At 41.3% G+C, this 27,553-nt stretch overlaps 1 protein-coding gene across 1 annotated transcript; it reads left to right on the plus strand.

Annotated features, from left to right (window-relative positions):
• The first annotated feature begins 2,729 nt into the window (after positions 1-2,729).
• LOC118823818 (protein FAM13B-like) lies at positions 2,730-27,427 on the plus strand. The gene is made up of 18 exons (XM_036593653.1): positions 2,730-3,041; positions 4,782-4,965; positions 7,056-7,262; positions 8,380-8,560; positions 12,262-12,430; positions 12,519-12,625; positions 13,557-13,622; positions 13,910-13,958; positions 15,368-16,340; positions 18,729-18,846; positions 19,180-19,318; positions 20,371-20,452; positions 20,658-20,830; positions 21,806-21,889; positions 22,050-22,148; positions 24,061-24,215; positions 24,372-24,473; positions 26,732-27,427. Exons 1-18 carry the CDS (start codon positions 3,012-3,014, stop codon positions 26,856-26,858), a joined length of 3,045 nt encoding a protein of 1,014 aa, XP_036449546.1. The 5' UTR covers positions 2,730-3,011; the 3' UTR covers positions 26,859-27,427.
• Positions 27,428-27,553: the final 126 nt, after the last annotated feature.

Raw genomic sequence — 27,553 nt, forward strand, 5'->3', positions numbered from 1 at the left:
AATTTACATTACTTGTTAGCTAAGCCGTGCTCACACTGGACTGCCGCTTTGTTATTTTCTTCACTAAGGTTTTGGAGCTAACGTTAGCTAGTTCAATAGTTTGTTGTACGCCACAAGTGACGTGGTGTGATTTTGTAGGAAACATATAGTACACTCAGCGGCTAACGTCAGCTAGTTAACTCATTTATGTGGGCAACAAGCAACATGTTAACTAAGTAAATCGAGGAGTTAGCTTGTTTTGCATTGGCTCACATTTCCAAAGTTAGCAAATCCGTGAGAGTAAAGTTGGGCGCCACCAAATTTTAATGCTACTGTTTTTCGCCAGGAAAATATTATTTGCATTCGTTTTAGCCTCGTAGCTTTAGGGCAAAACTTTACCAACTAAGCGAACATAAGACACCAAACATGTCTTGGCCAGTCAACTACATATGAGGTAATGGGGAAACTGTGTAAATTAGATTCTTCAATAAACTCTTCCTAAGCAACACTTCGAGTTGCTTTCATAGCGCATAGATTTTCCTTTCACATTTTCATTGTTTTTATTCATACTTTCCTTCTCTTTGTGATTCCTCCTAGCTTCTTTTCCTTCAGTGTTAAACCAAAGTTGCTGGTGGACTGACCACCCTGGCCACCACACATGCTATGCCTGACCAGAAAATAGCCTTACTGTATAAAAAATGTTATGTTTTTTAAAGGAAGAACCACAACATGTTTGCTGGCCGTTTTGTGCTGTCTACTGGGTGAACAACAGTACAAGACTTTCAAGCAATGCAAACATGCTGTAGAAAAAAAAGACAAAAAATAACAAAAAAGACAAAAATAAATGTTAAAAAAAGGTTCGACTTTCATAACGACGTTGTTCTAGCCACCCGCAGTCCTTCAGCAGGCTGGTCCCTGAATATGGAACTTCTTGTATTTTTGTTTTGTTGTCATTTTTTGTGATAATTACTGTGAATGTAAAAATTGCCCCTAGGAAACGTTTTTTAGACATGCACTGAGCAAAGTGTATTGACATACAGAGTTTGTGTTTGTCACAAAAGTCACATTTTTTTTTTCATGTAATGTTTTTGTCTGCTTGTTTGTTTTTAGGACTAAAGACTTTTTTTGAGTCTGAAAGGTTTTACAAATGTGCAGAAAAGGTTATGCCACTAAATCCTGATGTTGTTTTAGATACCCACTCTGTCTTATTCTCTCCTTTTTTAAATATAAGTGTTACAGTATTTTGTGTGTTTTTTTTAAGTGCCAATAAAAAACAACTTGGTCAAAGTCAGACTCTGGAAACTTCATTTAAACAACTCTTATCAGTGTCTGTGAATGATAAGAGGCGATCGACCTAATTAAGGTTCTTATGGATAGAGTTGACCGAGGAAAATGATGTGAATTTCATTTAAATTATTTATATAGTTTAGCATTTCTGTAAAATATTTAAGGAGAATTACACTTAATATGGATAACTTAGTCATTAAGATGTGGTTTGGTGGTTTGATTGAAATAGTTCATTACAGAGAAACTTACTGACTCAGATTTCTTTACAGTGGTGGTGATAGGAACCAGACGTCACAAGCCATTTCTTTTATTGTCGAAAAAACCCAGTGAACCTACACCTGTCTTCTGAGTTTTATATGTAGTACTGACTGTGGCAAATTTAAAGTGAAAGCTGGACAATAAAAAAGCAGGACAGGAAATATATTGATGCCCTTGAACTTTAAAAATAAATAAATTTCCTTTAACACCCAATACTGCACCATGTGACCACAAACTGCCTCTGATAGGTACAGAACCCCTGAGGTGACATGGTCATTATTGTTTAATAAGGCGTGGCCACAAAAGAATATACTGAGACCACAGTTTACTATATTGAGACCACAAATTACTATATTAAGGCCACAAATTAATATATCGAGGCCACAAATTACTGTATTGAGACTATGAACTATATTGAGGCCACAAATTAATAAATTGAGCCCACCAATTACTATATTCAGGCCAGAAATTAACATATTGCGGCCACAAATTACTGTATTGATGCCACAGTTTACTATATTGAGACCACAGATTACTATATTGAGACAACAAATTAATATATTGAGGCCACAAATTACTGTATTGAGGTCATGAACTATATTGAGGCTACAAATTAATATGTTGAGGCCACAAATTACTATATTGAGGCGACCAGTTACTATATTCAGGCCACAAATTAATAAATTGATGCCACCAATTACCATATTGAAGCCAGAAACATATTGCGGCCACGAATTACTGTACTGACGCCACAGTTTACTATATTGAGACCACCAATTACTATATTAAGGCCACAAATTAATATATCGAGGCCACAAATTACTGTATTGAGACTATGAACTATATTGAGGCCACAAATTAATAAATTGAGCCCACCAATTACTATATTCAGGCCAGAAATTAACATATTGCGGCCACAAATTACTGTATTGATGCCACAGTTTACTATATTGAGACCACTAATTACTATATTAAGGCCACTAATATATGTAAACCACAAATTACTATACTGAGGCCTCAAATTAATGTTGTGAGGCCTCATAACTCGTGGCCTCAATATATTAATTCATGGCCACGCCTTATTGAAACAGGGGCTCCTGGGGGTAGGACTAGTGTTCAAGCAGAGCATCTGTAACCTAGACAACCATCTAAGAGTCACCGTCTCCATGGAAACGTAATTGCGGTCATGTGACTAGCAACTTGTAAACAGCAAGTGTGGGCAGCGAGTTTACAGCTAGCACGGATGCTAACCGCGCACACCACCGAGCCGACACTGAGACGGGAGCTGTCAGTTTTCAATAAAAATTGTATTTTTTATTAAGGAGGTAAAGAATGTGGTCGTACTGGTCAAAACTTCAGAAAATTGCGAAACGGGGGCGACGTTGTTGGCACTGCTAGCTAACGTTAGCTGGCTGGCTAACGCTAAACCCGTCCAGGCTGGATGGCGGCGTTGAGGAGGATGGAGACTGCAGAGCAAGGAGACTAAAATGGGAGCCGGAGCTTCAGTATCACTCTGTGTGAGTAAATAAAGACGAGTTTAAGTCAACTTCTTATTCGCCAGCTTCTTGTTCGAATTTTCTCGTTCCACCTTAAAAGCGCAGCAGTTACATTCTGGCGCCTCAGGCGTTGTCACAATGAACTGATGCACCATTTAAGGTGGAACGGTAAGCTGGGGAATAGAAAGCCAACTTCAGCCTCTTTAACTAAAGTTACTCCAGAGGGTGTGAAAGGACAGCAGACCGCCGGTCAGCTGGTGTTAGCCGCGTAGCTAACTGCACAAGCGGGTGGATGAGACTAGAAAGCGCTGCTACTGTAGTAAAGTAGCAAATGACTGACGAAGCTACCGAAAAATACCGAACTGAAACGTATCCGGTCCAAAACGTACAGAGGTCATTAATTCCTGAAGTGCTGGAGAACTTCTTGGTACATCCAGCATCTGTCAGCATAGAAACCGAAGTTTTTGATAGGCTTTGTTTTTCTCTGTTATTTCTCTCTTACGAAGCCCCTAAGGTGACATGGTGATGATTTTTTTTTAAATAAAGCGAGGCCACAAATTGCTATATTGAGGCCACAAATTAAAATATTAAAGCCACAGGTTAATATATTGAGGCCAAGCGGTATGAGAAGCTTAACTTGTGGCCTCAATTCGCTAATTTGTGGCCTTAAAATTGAAAGTTATACTGAATTGTCACCTTAATATATTAATTTGTGGCCACATCTTATTAAACATTAATCACCATTTAACCATTTCACTTTAGGGCCTCTGTGCTTTTTGGATCTTTCTGGAGTAAAACAATGCTAAAGCTCCGAAGTGAGAGGTGTGAGCAACAGCAAAACCCTCCAGGAGCTCAACCATCCCAACAGAATGAAGTTAAAGGAGAAACCCACCTTTTTCAATTTTTCTGCATAATCAAATGGCTAAGATGTGGTTTCGATATGGTTCAAACTGCTCTGTTTTAGAGAAAACTGGTCAGCATTCTTTACAGTGGTGGTGATAGGAACCAGACGTCTGAAGGGTTTCATGCCTTTAAAAATACCTCACAAAACGTTATTTCATGAAATGGAAATGGATGGTTGAGACATTGTTACATGAGTTTTGAGAAAAGAATTTGGCCAAAAACAGAGTTTTTAAAATTACATTCATAGTGGAAGGGTACATGCAGGGCATTATAGGGTAAAACAGTAGCTAAAGAAAATGTTCTTATTTTTGATTTGCCGTTATTTTACCTTTATCGACATTATATTTAAAACATGCAGGTTCTCAGATTTTGGATAGTAAATAAAAAACGGCTGTATATGTGTAATAGAGACCATGACCCCTGGTTCCTGCCGCCACCACTGTAAAGAAATCAAAGTTGGTAAATTTCTCTACAGTTAATTGTTTCATATCAAACCTTTCACAAACAACTTGTTTATCTCATTTGAATAAATCACACGTTAAACCCTGCCAAAAACGAACCAGGAACTAAGTGTGGAGGACTAAAATTGAACTGAATTGAGTTCATATGACTAGTTACCACCAATTCTGGCTAATTAATGCTTCAAACCAAGTATCTAGTCCTTTTAAATTCACAGCTGCTCAGTTGAACTTAAGTGCTTAGTCTTTTTTGGTGCAAATGAATGCATTGTTAGGGTGTTTGTGTAAGTATGACATATGCAAGTTTCTACTTGCACATGTTAAATTAAGCTTAGAACTAAATCTTACTGTAGTTTGCATTCTACTTGTTTCATCCTTGCTTGTTTTTGCATGATTTTAGCAAACTGCGTCATCAGTGAGGGTGCTGAAGCACAGCGCTCGTGTAGAACCAGAGTCAAGGATCCCAGAGCCAGACCCCGGGGCAGTATTTGGGGTACCACTGTCAAGACTGAGGGATGCTGGAAAGCTGCAGCATGGTGTACCCCTGGTGGTCAAAACCATGGTGGAGTTCCTGGAAAAGTATGGTGAGCATGTTGGGTCTCGAATTGATGCTGAACTGTAGCTATGTTACACAATCTCCCCGTACCGAAAATGCTGTTACACAGCCAAGACGTGGAACTGGAAACCAGAACATTCCTTCACGGGTTAAATTTCCAACTTTTGTAATCAATCAACTGTGGAATAAACCAGATGTTGTTATTTGGGAGCCCATCAAGTCCAGGTGCTCCCAGTATTATACAACAAAAAGTAAAGTACAGAAAACCGTTGACAATGCTAAAGCGTCTGTTAAGCGTTGTTTCAGTGCAAACGTAAATGCAGTGATGCTTTTAAAAATGGGCAAGAGGAATAAATATGTCGCATAGCTAATATACAATAAAACACTCTTTAATGGTAAAAACTGAGAGTTTGTGTAACCTGTTTACCCAAAAGAATTTAACATTTCCTGATTCAAGCCAATAGTAATTAGACAGAAGCAGCAGAGACAGTTATTCAAATAGGATAATTCACCCAACTTGACGTTTTCCTTAGCCAGTGTTGAAAAGATAGTATGGTTAGTTTAAGCCACCGCAAGTGAAATCATTCCTACTAAGATCTGATTGGACAATTGTTTTTGGCCAATTGAAAAACACCCACGTTCCCACAAGATTTTTGTGATTAGGTGGTTGAAAGCCCTCACCCTCTATTCCGAGATTTACATACACATGTGCCCACCCATAGAGAACCAAATGCCAGGCTTAATATTTGGGTCAGGCAACGGGTCTGAAATTACATAACAAACGACACAGTTTGAGGTAGTAGTGGGCGGTACGGTATGATTAAGGTTTCGGTATATCATGGTGTAGTGTATTTATGTACATATTTTTTCAAATAAAACCATTTTGGATGCTTAAGTAAACCTTTTTTTGTTGATTAACTGTACCATATTATTCTGGATGACGTTCACTTTTAAAAAGAAACATATTTAACGACTGAAGTAGCATATTTTTATTGGCCAAAGTAGTAAAAACAGAAATTAACAATGTATAGACATATGTTAAAATTGCTTTCTAACAAGAGGTAAAGAGGTAAGCGGCTTCTCTGAAGGCAGCAAAAATGGTATTAAGCTGAAGTCAGTTTCTTATTCACCAGTTTCTTGTTAAAATTTTCCCATTCCACCTTAAATGCTGCAACTGTTACATACTGGCCTGAGGCACCAGAATGTAACTGAAGCTGACTTCAGCCTCATAAAAACAGTGCTGAATGGTGTTTTATGTCTGAAGGTCATTAGTCTCATATGTGCGTCTCTTACACTTGAGCTTTAATCTAAGACCATCAGGTGCTGCTGAAATTTTGTAAATATTACAAACTGTTCACAGTATCACTTTTAGCTGCAGAGCCTCTTAGCTTGTTGGCCGAGACTGCGGTGTTGGCTGAAGCAGCTGGCTGAGCGAGGAGCGCTGCACACAGACATCTGGCTAGTCCTCATGCTAGTCTAATGGCTAAAAGCTAACTCTAAGAGACTGGCTCTTCCCTCCACTCTCTTTTTACCACGTTAACTCATTAAATTATTACAATCTTATCTGCTCCTTTGACAATAAACTGGAATAACTTACTATACTATAACTTACTATGCTTACTATAATAACTTACTATAATAACTGCAATAACTTCAGGCTGCAACTCACTACACAAGAGTTGAGGGAATCAGCATGTTTTGCTCTGTTTGAACATCATGTTATCTTCATTAACTTGCATACTTAATGACAAAACTAACACGTTAAAAAGAATTTTAATCTGTAAACTGGATGAACTGGTATACTGGATAACTGCACCATGGGTGGAGCCACCGCTGTGACTGGGCTCTTGTACGACCAAGACAAGAGTTCTTATATTTCTTGCACTGATGAAAGTCTGTTGACTGAAACATCTGCTGCGCTGTTTATATTTCACCCTGTGCACTTTGCACTTGAGCACCATGTCTGGCTAATAAAACAAAAGTCGATATGTCAGCTCTTTTTCAATTTGTGGCCTGTTTGGCCTTTTGCTTTGCTGTGCTAGTCACTTGCTTAGTTTTTCCATTTAGAGCACAATAAAACTGCCCTCACGCCCTCATCATATGTGTGTGATGTTACAGGTCTCCAGCAGAGCGGTGTGTTCAGAGTGTGTGGGTCGGCACCGCGCTGCAGGACGTTGCGCGTGTGTTTGGACCGTGGGGAGCGTATGGATCTGGAGAGGGGAGATGTTCCGATTGTGGCCTCTCTGCTCAAACTGTACCTGAGGGAACTGCCCTGTGGACTCATTCCGAACACGCACAGCAAACGCATGCAGCAGGCACTCATGGGTATACAAACAGATACAAAATATAAAAGATATACCCACAAATTTGACACCTGCAGCACATTCCAAAAAGTTTGGGGCAAGAGTTTACCACTGTTATATTAGTTTTTCCTTTGAACAACATTTGGTAATCGTTTGGAGAGTAAAGACACCAAGTGGTCAGTTCTTCCATTATACAAGTCTTCAGTTAAAAAACCATACAGTACCTTTGCTGTCATATTTTGTGCTTCGTATTGCCACACAGTTTCAATGGGAGACACATTTGGACTGCAGGCAGGTTTTTAATTTTGACATGGCTGCACACTGCAGAGTTTTCCCTGTTGTGGGGTTAATAAAAAAAAAAGTGAGCAGTGCGTTTTGAAATTTGAGAAGTTGAAAAGTTTGCTTTTCCAGTCCGGTACAACACTGATGATAAGCTTACCACTCGTGAACAGATCCTCTTTTGAAGAGAATGATCAGTTTTATCATATCTCAAAGGACACTAATAGTAGTAAAGCATTAAGAACTGACTCATTGCATACTAAGATATATATTTAAAGCCAAGATGGTAAAATGGACATAAAATGTTGTGGCTCCCAAGGTGGTTTGATTTTTGTTGAATGGTTTTTAAAGTTTTTTTTTTTGAAAGATTAATAACTGATCATCACATTGATTTATCAGTCTACTCAGGCTTTAGCAGAGCTCAGTAACACTGAGATTAATAACTGATCATCACATTGATTTATTAGTCTACTCAGGCTTTAGCAGAGCTCAGTAACACTGAGATTAATAACTGATCACATTGATTTATCAGTCTATTCAGGCTTTAGCAGAGCTCAGTAACACTGAGATTAATAACTGATCACATTGATTTATCAGTCTATTCAGGCTTTAGCAGAGCTCAGTAACACTGAGATTAGTAACAGATCATCACGTTCATTTAGTATTAAGTAAAAGTATTCTGCAGATGTAAAAAATAATTGTATTCTGAATTCTACCTTAACAAAATGTAACTTAGATACTTCTGTTTTCTGATTACCTACTCCCAATACTCGTATTCCATTACATCCCAACCCTAGATATGAACCCTTTTAAAATGAGACGTTTGTAGGGTGTTTATATGAATGTATTTGTATGCTCAGACTCTACAGACGGGACAGAGCTGTCTGAGGCGCTGAAGCAAATCCTGACCCGTCTCCCTGACGACAATTACAACATCCTGTCCTACCTCCTGCACTTCCTGTCCCGAGTGGCCGCCCACAGCCAGTGGAATCACATGACTTCGGAGAACCTGGCCACAGTGTTTGGGCCTTGCATTTTCCGGTGAGTCTAAAAGAGAGGGTTTATGTGCATGCATGTATTTGTGAATTCTCACAGCGTCGAGCTGAGCATTTTAAGTTTCTGTTAATGTTCTCTCTGGAGTCTTCACTGACAGCTGAGTGTGTTGAGTGAAGCTTTTTTAAAGCAGGGAAAGAGCTTTGGGATCATATTGTCCCCTAGGGAGAGGTGAACAGGGCTAAGTGCTTCACTCTGAGCCAAAGAGACAGTGCTGAGAGCTCAGGCAGCTTAGAGCCTGCAGCCTTGCACTACCAACAGTGCTGTAGCTACTAGCCTGTCTGCCTAACCACTGTTTTAAAGGAGACCCTGTATGACATATTCTTATCTGTAAAAACAGACAAAAGCACAGGCGAGATCCATGCTTCAAGATGACTCCAGCTGCTATTTTTATCCATGCAGTGTGCTTTTGTCCATGTTTATAGACAACAGTGTGTCATACAGTGTCAGAAACCACATAAGGAAGTCTGATTATTTAGCAACTCAGCCCAGCATCAGGCGAATGTTTGATGATATAGGCATGCAACATACTTTTATTCATTTTTATAGATAATATTGTGTAATCTGACAGTGCCAGAAGTAATGGAGTGTAATAAGCCTGCTCGATAGGGCAATAGGGTGACGTAATGTAAACCCATGATGATGTTTCAAAGGCAAAAATCACTGTATTGGGAAAGAGAACTGAAGGAGAACTAGCAGTGACAAATTTAATTTAATTTTTACCAGTTAGATTAAATATGTGCATATTTGCTTTTACTGTTAAAACAGTGGATTATTACAGGGTTTTAATAAGCTGTTGGGTTAAATTCCCCACAGTCTCAGCTTGGGATTTCCCAGAGCACCACATGTGATCAAAACGCACAGCATTTTCTGTACATCTGTACACAGTTGTACCCAATTGTTCAGGTCACTTGTAAAATTATTAAAATATGATATGACATGGTATGACATGGTCATCCCATAGGCAGCTGCACTGTTAGAAATAAAGGGTCTGTGCTGGTACATTCTTCGTTCATCAAGGTACAACAATGTAAACGTTCCCTCAAAGGTACAATTTTTTTAAGGTCCAATGGTTTTAATGGTTTTAAGGTCCAATTAAACATGTTTTTTTCACGTATTTGTACCTTTTCATAACCTAATGCTTTAAAACAGAACAATAAAATAAAAAGCCTGGAGACGAGACGGGGTGTGTGGAATCAACACAACTTAGAAAATTATAATTTTAATGGATTATGGTACATTTATGTTCCCTGACTAAAGGTACTGATATGTATACCACCCCAGTGACATGGAAACCCATTTTGTAAAGCTCCTAACACACATTTCTTATGCTGATGTTGCTTCCAGAGGCAATTTGGAACCCTTTAGTGAGTGATTCAGCAGAGGATAGGCTTGGTGCGCTTCAGCACTCGGCACTCTGTGAGTTTGCATGGTCTAACATGGTCTAACAGCACTTACAGTTGACATGGGCAGATCTAGCAGGACAGGAATTTCACACACTGACTTGTGGCAGAGGTGGCATCCTGTGACAGTGCCATGTTTAAGTCACTGAGCTCTTCAGTGCAGCCCATTCTACTGCCAGTGCTTGTCTATGAAGACTGCAAAGCTATGTGCTTAATTTTATCCACCTGTTAGCGATGAGTGTTGCTAAAACACCTGAACTCAATAATTAGGAGGTGTGTCCCAATACTTTTGTTCATATAGTGTGTGTAATAATCCTGGGATTTTAAGGGGTTAACAAAAATGTGCATAGTGGCACTTTAAATTGAAACTTAAGTTGAAGTACCATGCACTGCACAGGACATCCTGCCCCGCCTTAATCCTCCAGACAGGCCTTGCATGGGCAGGCCGGAAACAGGAGAATGCACGCATCTGTGTTGGCGAGCGCATGTTGAAGCTTCTGTTTACAGAAGCTGTAAGTAAACAGGCATGACCCTGTTTAATTCCTCCCTCTGCCCTTCCAGACGGAAAAAATCTTTATTTATACTTCGGGCACAGTGCTCCGTGTCCCCCCTGCGTGTTGGATTGCTCTGTATGTGTGTCTGGACAGAGCTGTGTCAGTGCGGCTGATCCCAACCCAAACACCACAGGAAATGTGAGAGCAAGAGAGAGAGAGTGAGTGAGAGAGAGACAGAGAGAGAGAGAGAGATCTTCCAGGCTCTTCATTACATAAAAGAAGGACAGTGTGGAAAGAGATGGATGTAGAAGCACTCAGACAAACAGGCACTTGATAGATGAGGGCTTCTCCTTTACATAAGAGAGAGACACAGTGCTTCTTAGATGCCATCACTTCCTAATAAACAGCCCTATTAATATCATTCTGCCATCTTTGGCATGTTGTTTTCCCATGATCCCCTGCTGCGCTCCTCCGCCGCTTCAAACGATGCAACACAAACAACAACAAGAGCACCTGCCACAAACGCACCCACAGACTGACCCCAGGTTAAAAACATAGACATAGACATAGACATCCCCACCCACCCACTCACTCATACATATACATATATAGCAGTGGGCTGTCAGAATGGAAATCTACAGCTTGGCAGTGATGTTGAGATGATGAGCTTGTTTTGATCAGATTCATTCACAATCTAGTCGATATGATCATGTAATTTGGAATTTAGTGCTCCACAGGTTTTGAATTGTATTAACAATGCAATTCAGTTATTTCTGTGGTTTTGCTAAATGTTTATGTCAGTGTTACGTCATTATTTAAGACAATTAATTATACTAGTTTTGGATTACACTATATGTATGTGGACATAGTATGTGGACACCTGTCCTAATTTTTGATTTCAGATGTTTCAGCCATGCAGTATCTGTAGACAAACACAGGCAGTAGAATGGGTCATACTGAAGAGCTCAGTGTCTTTAAATGTGGCACTGTTGTAAGATGCCACCTTTGCTACAAGTCAGTTTATAAAATTTCTGCCCTGCTAGATCTGTCCTGGTCAACTGTAAGAGCTGTTATTGTAAAATTGAACCATTTAGGAGCAACAACAGTTCGGCCACAAAGCGGTAGACGACACAAGTCACCAAGTGCTAAAGTGCGTAGCGCATAAAAATCATCTATCCTCTGTTGCATCACTCACTACTAGAACTGTACATCGGGAGCTTCATGAAATGGGTTTCTATGGCTGAGTTGCTGCACGCAGGCCTTTGATCACCATGTGCAATGGCAAGTGTCGGCTAGAGTGGTGGCACGCTGCCACTGCGCTCACTGGTCATCATTTTACTTCATTTTAATTTTGCTCAAACTATCTTGAGAACACTAACTCATGGACCCAGTATCACAAATCGAATCAAATCATGGGCTAAATGTGGTTACGCCCCTAATAATAACAGTAATATCTGTTCTTCTGCTTACAAACACAAATGTGGAACTGATTGAAAGTTGGTTCTGCGCTTTCAACAGAATTCATCTGGTTGATTCAGTGAGCTACGGGTGAAAAACAATGCATATATAATTACACCTATAAATGACCTCACAAGGGTAACCATGCAGTAGGGGGCTCTCTTGAGCTCATGGGCTTCTTCATAAACAGTGAGACCTGAATGATTTATATACTGTTTAAATATTCTCTATTATCCGTAGCTTAGTATACACTGTACTAAATTATCAGGAAACTTTAATAATCTGTTTTATAAAATATAAAAACATATAATTGCTGTATGATGCATGTGTGCAGTGTCCCTGAGGGTCCCAGGATGCTGGAGGAACAGACAGTGTGCAACACCCTCACACTGTACCTTCTGGAGAAGCATTCACACCTGATCCCAGACACACACACTCACACACACAGCGGGGACTTCGCACTGCCCCTCCCTCTGCTCGCTGATATGACACAGATACAGGAGGTGAGAAAAACTGGTTCTGTGTTTGTATAAATATAAGATTTGTTTACAAGTTTATATGCTTTCATATTCATATTTGCTCATCTCTCAGGAGCAGTCTTGTAATCAGGGCACCATGTGTGGCATTAGTGTGGAAGAAACCAAAGATATGAGGGCCCACCAGCTGACCGCAGCAGAGACGCAACCACTGTCCAGCAGGTGTGTGGACCATAAAACTGGACTTCTTCTTCTTGTCATTTTTCTTCTTATTTTTATGTCAAATTTTTGTCGAAATATTCGGCACCAAACCAGCTTCAGAATGTTTGGTCCAATTGTGAGATGTTGCTTTGTGTATATAGCTTTTTGGGTGTTGTACAGTTTCTGCACGGCAACCATTAACCATAGGAATGAATGGCCAAATGAGCTATGTGGTCAGATGCACCCCTCTTATGTCACCATGAGACAAATACTGTACAGACACCCTAGCAGCCAATAGCATATCAACCTAGCAGATACCATAGCTACCCTTCAGTAATAACCTAGCAACCAACAGAGATATCATATCAACTGGTTGGAATCACCCCAGCCACTACCTGGGATAACTTAACAACTGCTTAGCAACACCCAAGGAACCGCTTAGCAACACCAAAGAAACCACCTGGAATACCATAGCAACCATTTAGCAACACCCTAGCCACCACCTGGGATAACAGAGGAACCGCTTAACAACACCCAAGAAACTGCTTAGCAACACCCAAAAAACCACATGGAATACCATAACAACCATTTAGCAACACCCTAGCCAACATGTGGGATAACATAGGAACCACTTAGCAACACCCAAGAAACTGCTTAGCAACACCCAAGAAACCACCTGGAATACCATAGCAACCATTTAGCAACACCCTAGCCACCACCTGGGATATCTTTGCAAGCAACTAGCAACACCCAAGCAATACTGGAAAATTGCTTAATATGCGCAATGACTCTGCATTTTTTAATGAAATGCCCTTTTCTAGTTCATTTTAAATCATTTTTATTTTGTATGCTAAGATTTAGAATAGATTGAGGGCAGTTTTTGTTGTGTAACTGAGCTTTGTGTGACAGATTTGTCATTGTCATTTCCAACCTGTCTGATTTCTGTGGACAGTGGAGTGGAGAAAGAAAGTGAGGCAAAAAAAGAAGAGAAAGAAGAAGGAATACACCCCAAACAAGAGTGAGTGTTACCCACAACACATTAATCTGTATGTTTTTTTTTACTGTTCTGTACTGTTCTCAAACTGCTCAGTCTGAAAAAACTTTCTCTTTCTGCTCCTGTCTGCTTCTGAATGCTGTTGTGCATTTGTGTTTTTCAGAGCGATATTTAAAGCAACTTAAACAAATCTACAAACTGAGTTACAAATACATGGCATCTATTTGAAGAGTGCATGTAATATTCCTTAAATGAGTAGAGATGGTCAGGGCTGGAGATTGAGTCAGAAACCTTCCCCTCTCTCTCTCTAGATCCTGCATCCTTGAGGAAGATCAGTCCTGCTTCGCTTGCTCAGATACGGTAAATAGCATTATCTATTAAAGGACCAAACTGTGTTTTCCTTTCTATTTTTTACTAAAAGAGTATGATGTGCTGTTAGAACATTTTCAGAGTTTTCGATCTGTACCTTTTACTCCCTAGCTCAAACAATCCATATTTGGAAAGAACATTGCAAAATATGCCTGCATTAAATACATTTACATAAGACTGCCTGTGCATCCTGCAGCAGTTTAGCCCTGTTTATTGATGTTGAAGTAACGTGGACTGTTGTTCCTGCAGACTCAGGATATCAATCCCAATTTAAAGGGGAATTCCAGCAATTTTTCTGTATTTTTGCTAAGTTCAGTCACTAAGGTGTAAGCAAAGTAATTCAGAGTGTTAGAATGTAAAGTAGTTAATTGTGATGAAACGTACAAACTCGGATTTCTTTTCTTTGGATTTCTTGGTGGTGATAGGAACCAGGGGTCACCATGACTACTACACAAATATAGCCATTTTATTTACAATGCAAAACCACCAGTGAAATTAGTTGTTTCCTCTGAGTTTTTATATGTAAATGATGGTAAAATAGTAGCAAATCCAAAAGAAATCTCTTAGTACTGTTTTGCCGTATTGCTCCCCACCACATGTAGGCTTTAAAAATACATTTTAGGCCAAAAATCATAAAACAACTTCAGGCAATGTACAGTATATGGCCAAAAGTACTTGGACAACCCTCCTAATTATTGAGTTCAGGTGTTTCAGCCACACCCAGTGCAACAGTGTATAAAATCGAGACACTGGCAGATTTGGTCGTATTGAAGAGTTCAGTGACTTTGAATATGGCACTGTCATAGGATGCCACCTTTGCCACAAGTCAGTTCATAAAATTTCCGTCCTGCTAGATCTGCCCCAGTCAACTGTAAGTGCTATTATTGTGAAATGGAAATGCCAACAGTTGAGCCACAAAGTGGTAGACCACCAAACTCAGAACAGTGCTGAAGCATGTGGCTTAAAAAATGCCTATTCTCTGCTACATAACTCACTACAGAGTTCCAGACTAGCTCTGGAAGCAACATCAGCACAAGAACTGTGTGGCAGCAGCTTCGTGAAATGGTTTTTCATGGCCAGGTTGCTGCATGCAAGGCTAAGATCACTATGTGCGATACCAAAACATCTGCTGGAGTGGTGTAAAACCTACAGTTGGAATCTGAAGCAGTTGAAACGTTCCCTGGAGTGATGAATGAGTGCTTTTTGACCGGGGCAGCCAATCAGGACAAAGGGCTTTTTTATTTTTTTTATTTTATTTTAATTCTAAAGGATAGAAGAGGTTGGACTACTAGTCAAATACAAAAAAATTGAAATGGAGATTGGACCTTTTAAATGTGACTGCAGTGAATGCGTGACTGTTCAAACACAATTAATCTCTACATCTGTTCTTTTTTTTACAGAGCCCATCTCTGCTGCAGCGCGCTGTGGAGCCCCCGTCCCCAAACAACAACAACAACAACGTTCACTTATATACACACCCGGGTAGCAACAAAGACACTGAGAGTAATAACACTCACTCAGAGACCCGCAACAAAACACACTCCAAGAGCAGAAAGACGCACAGCGGACACACACACACTCCAAACAGCGCACACGTTACAACCATCACACCCTTTAAACCCAGGAACACACACTCTCACAGCTCTGAGTCCAGCCACACACTCTCTGAGAGCAGCATCTTACATCCACAGAGTAACCACACACACTCTGAGTCCAGCCACACACTCTCTGAGGCCAGCCACACACTCTCTGAGAGCAGCATCTCACATCCACAGAGTAACCACACACACTCTGAGTCCAGCCACACACTCTCTGAGAACAGCATCTCACATCCACAGAGTAACCACACACACTCTGAGTCCAGCCACACACTCTCTGAGAGCAGCATCTCACATCCACAGAGTAACCACACACACTCTGATTCCAGCCACACACTCTCTGAGAACAGCATCTCACATCCACAGAGTAACCACACACACCCTGAGTCCAGCCACACACTCTCTGAGAACAGCATCTCACATCCACAGAGTAACCACACACACCCTGAGTCCAGCCACACACTCTCTGAGAACAGCATCTCACACACACAGAGCAACCACACACACTCTGAGTCCAGCCACACACTCTCTGAGAGCAGCATCTCACACACACAGAGCAACCACACACACTCTGAGTCCAGCCACACACTCTCTGAGAACAGCATCTCACACACACAGAGCAACCACACACTTTCTGAGAGCAGCATCTCACACATGCAGAGCAACCACACACACTCTAAGTCCAGCCACACACACACTAATACTGCTTACACACACACTGAGGAAGAACCCAGACCAGCGTCCATCTGTGAACAGTCCAGCCACAACAGCAGGGGTAAAACATCATCATCTTCATCATCTCTGGCCTTCTCTCATCTCGTCTTGTCTTCTGTTCTTTTCTCTTATCTTTTTCCTCTGGCCTTCTCTCATCTCATCTTGCCTCATCTTCTCTTCTTCCTCTGGCCTTCTCTTATCTTCATCATCATCATCATCATCGTTAACCGCTTAGTCCAGATAGGGTCGCGGTAGCAGTTGGGAGAGCAGAGAATCCTAGATGACCCTGTCCCCCGCAACTTCCTCCAGCTCATTCCCGGGGACCCCAAGCCGCTCCCAGGCCAACTTGGAGATATTTATCCCTCCAGCGGGTCCTAGGACGACCCCGGGGTCTTATTCCGGTAGGCCGTGCCTGGTACACCCCCACCGGGAGGCGTCCAGGGGGCATCCGGATCAGATGCCCGAACCACCTCAGCTGGCTCCTCTCAATGCGGAGGAGTAGCGGCTCTACTCCGAGCTCTTCCCGGATGGCCGAGCTCCTCACCCTATCAAATAGAGTGTAGCCCACCACCCTGCGAAGAAAGCTCATTTCTGCCGCTTGTATTCGCGATCTCATTCTTTCGGTCATTACCCACAGCTCATGACCATAGGTGAGGGTCGGGATGTAGACCGATCGGTAAACAGACAAACTCTTCACCACTACAGTCCGGTACAGTGACCGCATTACTGCTGCCGCTTGTCCCAGCCTGCGGTCGATCTCACGATCCTTCTTCCCATCACTCGTGAACAAGACCCCGAGATACTTAAACTCCTCCACCTGGGGCAAGTCCTTTCCCCTTACCTGGAGCGGGCATACCATCCTTTTCCGGGCTAAGACCATGGACTCAGACTTGGAGGTGCTGATCCGCATACCAACCGCTTCACACTCTGCAAACCGCTCCAGTGCACGCTGGAGGCATCCATGTGATCCAGCCAAAAGAACAACATCATCTGCAAATAGCAGAGACGCCACCCTCCGGCCTCCACACATAATGCCCTCCTGACCACGGCTACGCCTTGACACCCTGTCCATGAATATCACAAACAGGAGTGGAGACAGGGCACAACCCTGGCAGAGTCCAACGCTAACACTGAAAGAGTCCAACTTAATGCCGAGTATACGAACACAGCTCTCACTCCGGGCGTACAGAGATTGAATGGCCCGGAGTAGTAACCCCGGCACCCCATACTCCCGGAGGACCTCCCACAAGATATCTCGGGGAACACGGTCGTAAGCCAAATCCACAAAACACATGTAGACTGGGTTGGCAAACTCCCATGCTCCCTCAACAATCCGTGAGAGGGTGAAAAGCTGGTCCATTGTTCCACGGCCAGGACGGAATCCGCATTGTTCCTCCTCAATCTGAGGTTCTCTTATCTTGTCTCATTTAATTTCCTCTTCTCTTCTCTTCTCTGCTCTGCTCTGCTCTTATGTTAAAGTGACTATTCATTTTCCCAGTCATAACAAGTTTGCTTCTTTAGTTTTGGATTGGAGCTCTGAGGCTAATGTAGCTAACAAGTAATAGAAGCTCATAGCCCAACCAGTTAGCAGTGTGCAAACTTCATACCTATATCATCACACACTTGCCTCATTCTACAGGTATGAGGTTGTTAAATTCTACAGGTTTGTCAAGTTGTTAATTAATCTCAAGTATGCTGGATCGCATTATCATCACATTATGATGTTAGGCTATGTTCGCATTACAAGCCTCATTGCTCAAATCCGTTTTCTTGCTCAAATCCGATCTCTCTTGACATGATTGTTCACACTTGTTTATGTAAGTGATTTAAATCTGTTGTTAATGTGAACCGGCGTCCTGAAATGACCCACATGCGCACATCCTACTCAGTAACGTCACATGAATCATCAGCAACAAACTAACGAGCAGAACAAGCCTTCGCTGAGGAGATAATTAACTCTGATCAGCTCTCAGCTGCAAAAAAGGGGGAGATGTGTTGCTTTTCCACCGTTAACAAGCTTTAACTTCTGTTTGGCGCTGCTGCCATAGTAACGCTGAATGATGGCGCAGTGGAAAAAACACATGAATTCCGATCTGAACAAATTGGATACATATCCAATCTTGGACCACATATGAAAGTGGCTCAGGTCAGTTTGAAAAGATCATGTTTATATGTCCACACAGCTCTGAAAACATCAGATCTGTGTCACATTAGGGCAAAAAATCTGATTTGTGCCACTTCAGCCTGATAATGTGAACATGCTTTTCAATGGAACAGTGATGGGAGACTCAGCAACCAGCTGCAGCAGTCAGAGGAACTTTTCATTTACCAACTTTTGCCATCAAGATAGAGTGAATAAAAAAAAAATCAGCCATTCTGTATTTTAACCGGTATAAAGGAATGAGTTAAAGTTTTCAATTGGTTGACACTTTCTTCCTGTTTGTCTCAGCAGCTCCAGTTTTGAAAGCCGCGAGTGCCCAACCCTCTCCTCACTGTCTAATCCTGAGCCAGAATCAGCACATAAGCAGCCAGCAAGACTCTGCCTCCTCCAGCCAATCACACATCATGTAGGAGCATTCATTTTTGCTAACACTTTATTCTGATGGTCTGCTGTAGATGCTTTGTAGACTCACATTGTCTTTAACCTGCATTCAGCTAAATATTTGTGAAATTCACCTCAATTTTATTTGTCCTCAACTGCCTAATTCTAAGCCTAATTTCAGTGCTGTAGATCAGATAATTTGTTAATAAATTGTAGACAAGCCATATGGGATCAGAAAAAAAGTGTGGCTTATTTTTTGCTTTTTTTAAGTCATGTGTTTTAGTGCTGGGATCTAAGTTTTGTTGAGTTCATGTTGTGATACTGAAAGCATGACTAACATGGCTGTTGTTGAGTGTAGGTCTGAGTGTATAAGCAGTGGAAACAGTGCAGACAGTTCAAGTGAGACGTCTATCGCTCTGCTTCAGCGCCATATTCACAGCCTCAAACAAGCAATCAGGAGCTTCGATGACTCCTTCCAGCACAACCACAACTACAAGGTGGGTTTGTAAGAGGCTGGGTGCATCTTATGACTTATTTCTGTTTATTATTCTTTATTCTTATTTTTTTTTCTTTATACACCTACTGGCCACTTCATTAAAACTACGTCCTTGTTTCTACACTCATTGTCCATTTTATCAGCTCCACTGACCATACAGGAGCACTTTGTAGTTCTACAATTACAGACTGTAGTCCAACTATTCTTTGTTAGCCCTTTTTCACCCTGTTCTTCAGTGGTCAGGACCCCCACAGGACCCCCAGTTAGCAGGTATTATTTGGGTGGTAGATCATTCTCAGCACTGCAGTGATACTGACATGGTGGTGGTGTGTTATTGTGTGTTGCACTGGTACGAGTGGATCAGTTTTTAAACACTGTGTCCAATCACTGTCCACTCTTATTAGACACTCCTACCTTGTTGGTCCACCTTGTAGATGTAAAGTCAGAGACTGTAGCTCAGTTTTTGTTGCTCATCCTCTGGTCCTTCATCAGTGGTCACAGGACGCTGTTGGCTGGATATTTTTGGTTCTCAGTCCAGCAGCAACACTGAGGTGTTTAAAAACTCCAGCAACCCTGCTGTGTCTGATCCACTCACACCAGCACAACACACAATAACGCACCACCACCACTTCAGTGTCACTTCAGTGCTGAGAATGACCCACCACCCAAATAATTCCTGCTCTGTGGTGGTCCTGTGGTCCTCTCCATTGAAGAACAGGGCGAAAGTGTATATACTGAACATTGCAAATGCTGAAAGTATATTTAATTGTTAAGGCTTCTGTATAATGTTCTGGTAAATATGATTTGACTGTAAATTAAATAAATGAAGGGTGTTCTGACTTTTGCACAGTGTGAGTGCTGTGGATTCTAATAGACACTCAGAAAACTAGTAGGAAATATTCCGCTACACTGTCGCCCTCTTGTGGCTGTGTGTGAATACAAGAATGGGATCACTCTAAATTCTTAATGTTTTGATACCCACATAAGTATTCTGAATGTGCTGTAATTTGAAGTGTGTAATTATTAATGCGACTGTAATGGTTTCCACTGCAGGCTGGACACAGCGATAAGACGGCTGAATTTAAAGTGGCGAGTCTCAAGATGGATCTCTGCAAAGCCCGCAAGCAGCTCAAAGGTACATGGACACAACAGCTGGAAGAGCCTATAAGCCATATTTTGTAGAACAGTGATGAGGTGATTTGAATAAACAGATTAAAATGTAGACCCACACATTTCCTCACTCTCATGATACAGCACTTCCACCGTTAGTTTCATAGTAACTACTGAATAAGTTGTGTTAGGATTAGCCTTTTCTCATTCTCCTTCGTCTTCTTCTGTAGAGTTAAGATCAAGACAGTGTGCAGATGGACTGAAAAAGTCATGCAGTTCATCTGCTGTCCTGCAGGCGGTCAGTGTGCCTGAGGCTAAACCTGCACTGGAGGACACAGTGAAAACACTAACACAACATCTTAAAGAAAAACGAATGGAGCTAAACCTACCAGATCGCGTACAGGTACGCATGCATGCACATAACATAGTTACTGATCCTATTACACGTGCTGGCCACTTTATTAGAAACCCATCCCTTCTAGCTCCTACAAATGGGTGCACAGTTGTAGCTCATCTGTTGAAGCACAGTTTGTGCTAGCCATCCTCTAGACCATTATCAGTGATCAGTTTCTGACCACAGAGCTGCTATTTTGGTGCGTTGAAAATGTTTTTGTGGTGTACCTAGCAGTGACAATAACATATGTAAAACCTCCAACAACAACACTGTGTCTTATACACTCATACCAGCAACACAAACACTACCATGTCAGAGTCACTGCTGTGCTGAGAGTGGACTATAGCCCAATAATATCTGGACAACAGGAGTCCCATCGTCAGCAAGTGACCAGTGAGGAATGAAGTAGACACAATAGATAGACTACAGTCTGTAACTGAAGGGTTTCATTCCACAATGTGTTATAGGCTACTTTGAAGAATTTCCTATTTTTTTATGATATATATTTTTAGGAGTGAGCATTACACATGAAATTTCACAGCTGTATTATGATAAATTATTTATTTATACTTTTTTTTATTAACTGTTAGTCTTTTTAAAAATGTGTTAAATCCACTGTTATAAATGGCTGGACAACATTTTTGAATGAAACTCTTCAACTGTATCCCTATACCTGGGACGTATAAGATAGGTGGAGCTCATAAAGTGGCCAGTGAGTGGACATACTAAGAATATGTGGTTAATTAAGTGGCCACAAAGTGGACGTACAAGGTTGGTGTTTCTAATAAAGTGGCCTCTGAATGAAAGTAAGTGGAAGCACAAGGTACGTGTTTCTAATAAAGTGGCTAGTGAGTGGAAGCACAGGGTAGGAGTTTCCAATAAAGTGGCCAGTGAGTAGAAGCACAACATAGGATGAAATTTCTGCTAATGCGAATATATATAATCCTCCAGCATCTCATTTTGTTATGTTGTGTGTGAATGTAGGACATGTCTCTGGCTCAGCTGGCTCTGGAGAAGATAACACTGCAGAAGAGTCTGCTTTACTACGAGAGTCTTCATGGCAGACCGGTGGGAGCTTGTTAAACAAATACAACATCAGACATTTGAAATACAAACGAGAAGCACAGCATACAAGCAGCTTGAAGTCTTCCAGTGTCTGAATGTACTTTAAGAGCTGTATGATGCAAGTGTGTGATAAGCTCTCTGAATGTGTGTGTTTTCTCTGCAGAGGTCCAGAGAGGAGCGGAGTGTGATGAGAGAGCTGTATGATCGCTATCGTTCAGTGAAGCAAGCATTCTACACTTTAAACAAACACACCAGTACCACTGTAAGCCCCCCACTCTCTTTTACTCTCGCATCATATACATGCATATTATGAAGCACAAAATAGATTCAGCTTGTTAAGCACGTGTTTAAGAGTTCCCTTTAGAATTAGGGATAGGGTGTTTTCACATATAGTTCTTTGCAGTTTCTGTCCACAGAGCTGCTATTTTGGTCTGTTGAAAATGTTTTTGTGGTCCACCTAGCAGTGACACTAACGTATGTAAAACCTCCTACAACAACACTGTGTCTTATACACTCATACCAGCAACACAAACACTACCATGTCAGTGTCACTGCTGTTCTGAGAACGTACTACACCGATCAGCCGTAACATGAAAACCACCTCCTTGTTTCTACGCTCATTGTCCATTTTATCAGCTCCACTTACTATATAGGTGCACTTTGTAGTTCTACAATTACAGACTGTAGTCCATCTGTTTCTCTGCATACTTTATTAGCCCCCTTTTACCCTGTTCTTCAGTGGTCAGGACCCCCATGGACCCTCACAGAGCAGGTACTATTTGGCCGGTGGATCATTCTCAGCACTGCAGTAACACTAATGTGGTGGTGGTGTGTTATTGTGTGTTGTGCTGGTACGAGTGGATCAGCAGTGCTGCTGGAGTTTTTAAACAGTGTCCACTCACTGTCCACTCTATTAGACACTCCTACCTTGTCAGTCCACCTTGTAGATGTAAAGTCAGAGACGATAGCTCATTGGCTGCTGCACAGTTTGTGTTGGTCATCCTCTAGTCCTTCATCAGTGGTCACAGGACACCGTTGGCTGGATATTTTTGGGTAGTGGACTATTCTTAGTCTAGCGGTGACACTGAAGTGTTTAAAAACTCCAGCAACACTGCTGTGTCTGATCCACTCGTACCAGCACAACACACACTAACACACCACCACCACATTAGTGTTACTGCAGTGCTGAGAATGATCCACCACCCAAATAGTACCTGCTCTGTGAGGGTCCATGGGGGTCCTGACCACTGAAGAAGAGGGTAAAAGGGGGCTAACAAAGTATGCAGAGAAACAGATGGACTACAGTCTGTAATTGTAGAACTACAAAGTGCACCTATATAGTAAGTGGAGCTGATAAAATGGACAATGAGCGTAGAAACAAGGAGGTGGTCATAATGTCATGCCTGATCAGTGTATACATGCATATTATGAAGCACAAAATAGATTCTGCTTGTTAAGCAAATGTGTTTAAGAGTTCCCTTTAGAATTGCTGGGTCACAGAGGGTGTTTTCACATATAGTTCTTTTTTAAGTGAACCGAACTGAGTTCTGTTAAAGTGAACCTGAAAGGGAACCACCTGCAAATGACCTCAGTTCTTTTTGTGTTCACAACTCCATTAGAACTCAGACCTCTTTCAGCTTAAAACTCAGCACTGCATGCCCAGCTCCAGCCTTTAACAGTAAAATCAAACCGCCTCTCGCATCTTATCGCTTTAATATGTCAGGGCTGCTGTCTTGTCGCAGATCATGAGCAGGCTTTATCCTGAGTAGAACCTTATAATGATGCTTGGTGGTTTTACTTGCTGAAGTGCTGGAGGACTGTGACTGTGTGTGTACGGTGAGCCTTGAGGTTTTCACCATAAAGTAAAGCAAAAGCGGACTGGGGCTGTTTTGTCTTCACAAATCAAACGAACCACAAAATGCACAAAAAATGAACCAAGCTTGTTCACAAAAATGATTAAAAGATGCAGAGAAAATGTGACTCCTAACAACCACCTGGAAGAGCTGGTAGACACCAAAACTGCTCCCAGCAGGTAAACAGCACTTATAGCCTTCATCTTTGATAGAGAGGAGAAAATCAAGCTTTTTGAAAGATACATTTAAATACATTTTTTATTATAGGCAGTGACTGTGTATAACTGACTACAGCCCATGTATGTGTGTGTGCTGATGCAGGGAAAGGATGCAGACTCAGACATGTGTATTCAGCAGCCACTTTGCAGCATGGTTTCCATGCCAGCACAAGAGGACAGTAATCCTGCTTTCATCTCCCGGCTGGAGGAGGAAAAGCAGCCAACAGCTCCGACAAATAACACACAAGCAGTCAACAGGTACACACACGCAAACACAGTGCAATGAACACCTGATGCGTATGGTGTATTTTGAAAGTGTTTTCCAGTATCATGGTACATTTTTGCAGTATCAACCATCTTTACACAGACTTGCACATACGGGCCTAACATCTGTGTTTGTGTCTGTGATTCCAGGGCAGAGCTCCTGAGACAGCTGAGAGCAACGAGGGAAGAGAAGAGACGGATGAGGAAGATTCTGAAAGAGTACGAGGAGACGGTTCTCTTAAAGACTGGCAGGTGCGCAGTGTTTTGCCATTTGAATATCTGCGTTTTGAACTAATGTTTTCCAACAGTGCCACAATTTACACTGATCAGGCATGACATTATGACCACCTCCTTGTTTCTGCGCTCGTTGTCCATTTTATCAGCTCCACTTACTATATAGGTGCACTTTGTAGTTCTACAATTACAGACTGTAGTCCATCTGTTTCTCTGCATACTTTGTTAGCCCCCTTTTACCCTGTTCTTCAGTGGTCAGGAGTGGTCAGGCAATAACACTGACGTGGTGGTGGTGTGTTAGTGTGTGTTGTGCTGGTACGAGTGGATCAGACACAGCAGTGCTGCTGGAGTTTTTAAACACTGTGTCCACTCACTGTCCACTCTATTAGACACTCCTACCTTGTCAGTCCACCTTGTAGATGTATAGTCAGAGCCAGTCGGAAACTTAGGGATTGCACCTGGTATTAACACCAATGTTATCACCTCATATCGGAGCTCTAACACAGAGCCTGAGAGGCCAAAGCTGCGAGTCTGTACTATAAAATTAGTACCAAAACAGTGGCTTTGTCAAACATCAACCCTCAGAGACCTGCTGTTGCAAAACAGTTGATTAAAGCGCTCATTTACGCCTACATCTGACTTAATGTCAGCAAAACTTCACTGACCAACAGTTCACACTACGAACTGTATCAGAGCATCACTTGTGGTTATAAAAAAAAAGCAATATTCAGAATTTCACAGCATTACAAAACTTGACATCTTTGCTCTGTTTTATTGCAAATTAAGCAATTTTCCAAGCAAGTATTTGAGCTGTGGTTTATTTTTTACTTATTATTTCTATTAGGTTTAGAGATACAATGATTAAATAAAATGTTAGGTGTTAGGACTACATGGCCCTCAAAACAAAGGTTTTTCAAATGCGTTCTCCAAATGGAGTGTCATGAGAAAAATAGAAAACAGCAAGATGGCTGCCAAAGAAACCCACAAATGTGAGAATTTTCTCCCAAAAAATTACGATAACCATCATATTATCTTTAATGTAGTTTTGGTGCATTATGGTACTTTTCTTCATTACAAGCATAACAAATCGCTAATAGTACGCTAATGTCTCGGTAGCTAGCTAAATGTCCCATTCCACCTTAAATAGTCCAGCAGTTCTGACGCCTAAAGTGCCAGAATGTAACTGCTGCTCCATTTAAAGTGTAACGGGAAAATCCAAACAAGGAGCTGGCGAATAGCTGACTTCTGTTTCATATCACTGAAGAATTAGGGGGGAGTGATAATAAATTGTCCCTCTTTAAAAGCATATGATTCCCCAAATGTAGCTAAAGCCCAGCAGTGAGGTTGCTGAACTTTACCCTCCTCTGCTGTCACTGCAGACTGGCAGGGTCGCCTGCAGAGCAGCACTAGTAGCCTGTTAATGAAGTAATGTTCTTTATTAGAGGGTCCCATTTCATAGAGGAAGATTTCAACCACTACAACTCAATTTCAAGGAGGAAGGTGACACTCGAAAACAAGGGGTAGGGGTAAAAAATAAGAAATATGACTGGGCCTTTGTGTGTTACTAAACAAAAACTCACTAAAATTTGATCAAATGAAATCTTATCAAACGCATTATATTTTTTCTGATGAGAAGCTTCACAAAAAAGGTTTAAAAAGGAAACAAATCATCAATAAAACTAATGCTTGGGTTCCTGAGGATTGAGAGCTGAAACACCTAGTTTTTTAGCTAGAGTTAGATCTCCAAATTGTCTTAATAAAAGACATAAAAGTTGGTTAGTTATTGCATGTATTGTATTGTATTGTATTGTAAAATGTTCATTGCAGTTCAACAAGAGAACAGCCTTGTTTGAATACCCAACCAAGCAAACAGATACTAATATGAGTCTGAAATGGTATTTGAATAACCACACACCTCCCTGAAACAGAAACGCTGAGATGAGGCAGCTCTCATTCAGACGTAGCTTTTATTGAACAGTCACGTTTGGTTTCAGGAACACGTCAAGAAACTCAAAACAGGAAAAGAAAAACATTCACTGAACAGCATCTGCCAAAGGATATGACGGTGTGAAGCCCACCCATAGAGAGAGGAGGGGGGGGTAGACAGATTTAAACAGACTGGGGGGCTTCTCTGTATACATATGTACAGCGTGTTTAAAGGTTCAGTCTGAATGGTCACTGTACACAGCTATCGGAGTAAGGCAATAACGATGAGCGAACGAGTGCTGTTTTAGACCCTTCTCTCTTCTTTTCTTCCGTCCTTTCACTCAATAAAGGAGGGCACAGAAAGAGGACCGGGTGCCCATGGCGGCAGAATACGACCGCTACAAAACTCTGAAAGCCAGGCTGAAGTTGCTGAAAAGCATGCTGGGAAAGACACACACTCAGAAAACAGCCAGGTGAGAGAGGTTTGAGTCACCTGCGGTGGAAATCCTGTGCCACGCTAAAGACCAGAGCATATTGATTTATTACCTGGAAAAATGATAAAATCAGCAGCAGCTGATGTTTTGATACATAGTGCTGAAATATGGATTTGAAATTATTTATGAAATAAATCTGTTATGTGATAAATATGCCATCTAATTGATGAAAAACAAAATGAAAAAATGGACCTTTGTATCAAAATTTCTCGTAATTTTTTTTGTAACCAAAGCTTAAATATTTGCACGTCTCAGGTACATAAGCTATCATTTCACAGTGACCACAACTGGTAGAGAGAGTATTAAAACTGCACTCTCTCTAACCAAATCCGAATTTGATATGAAGGTGAGTTCTGGCGGTGCTGCATAGAGTGCAGTTCTGCTACAGATTGCCTGCTGTTAGCTTGGTGTTGCGGAAATGCAGCAGTAGCTGTTAAAGACAAACTGCACATTTAATTGTTGTTTTTACTGTCATGAGCTTTTTTCTGTGCAATCCTGCTTAATAAGCTGTCTTATTTTTCTGTTTTCTATCACCGAAAAATAAATGTTATGCAAGAAGATGCTGTGGTGAGTTTTTGTACCTAAAATAACTGAAATTTGTAATGACAGTAATAAAAAAGTCTTATTTTGGCCACAAAAAGGAGGATATTCCACAAAAATGAGTGCTCTCAGACAAAA

This window comes from Colossoma macropomum, unplaced genomic scaffold, assembly GCF_904425465.1.
Source record: "Colossoma macropomum unplaced genomic scaffold, Colossoma_macropomum, whole genome shotgun sequence".
NCBI classification, from domain to species: Eukaryota; Metazoa; Chordata; class Actinopteri; order Characiformes; family Serrasalmidae; genus Colossoma; species Colossoma macropomum.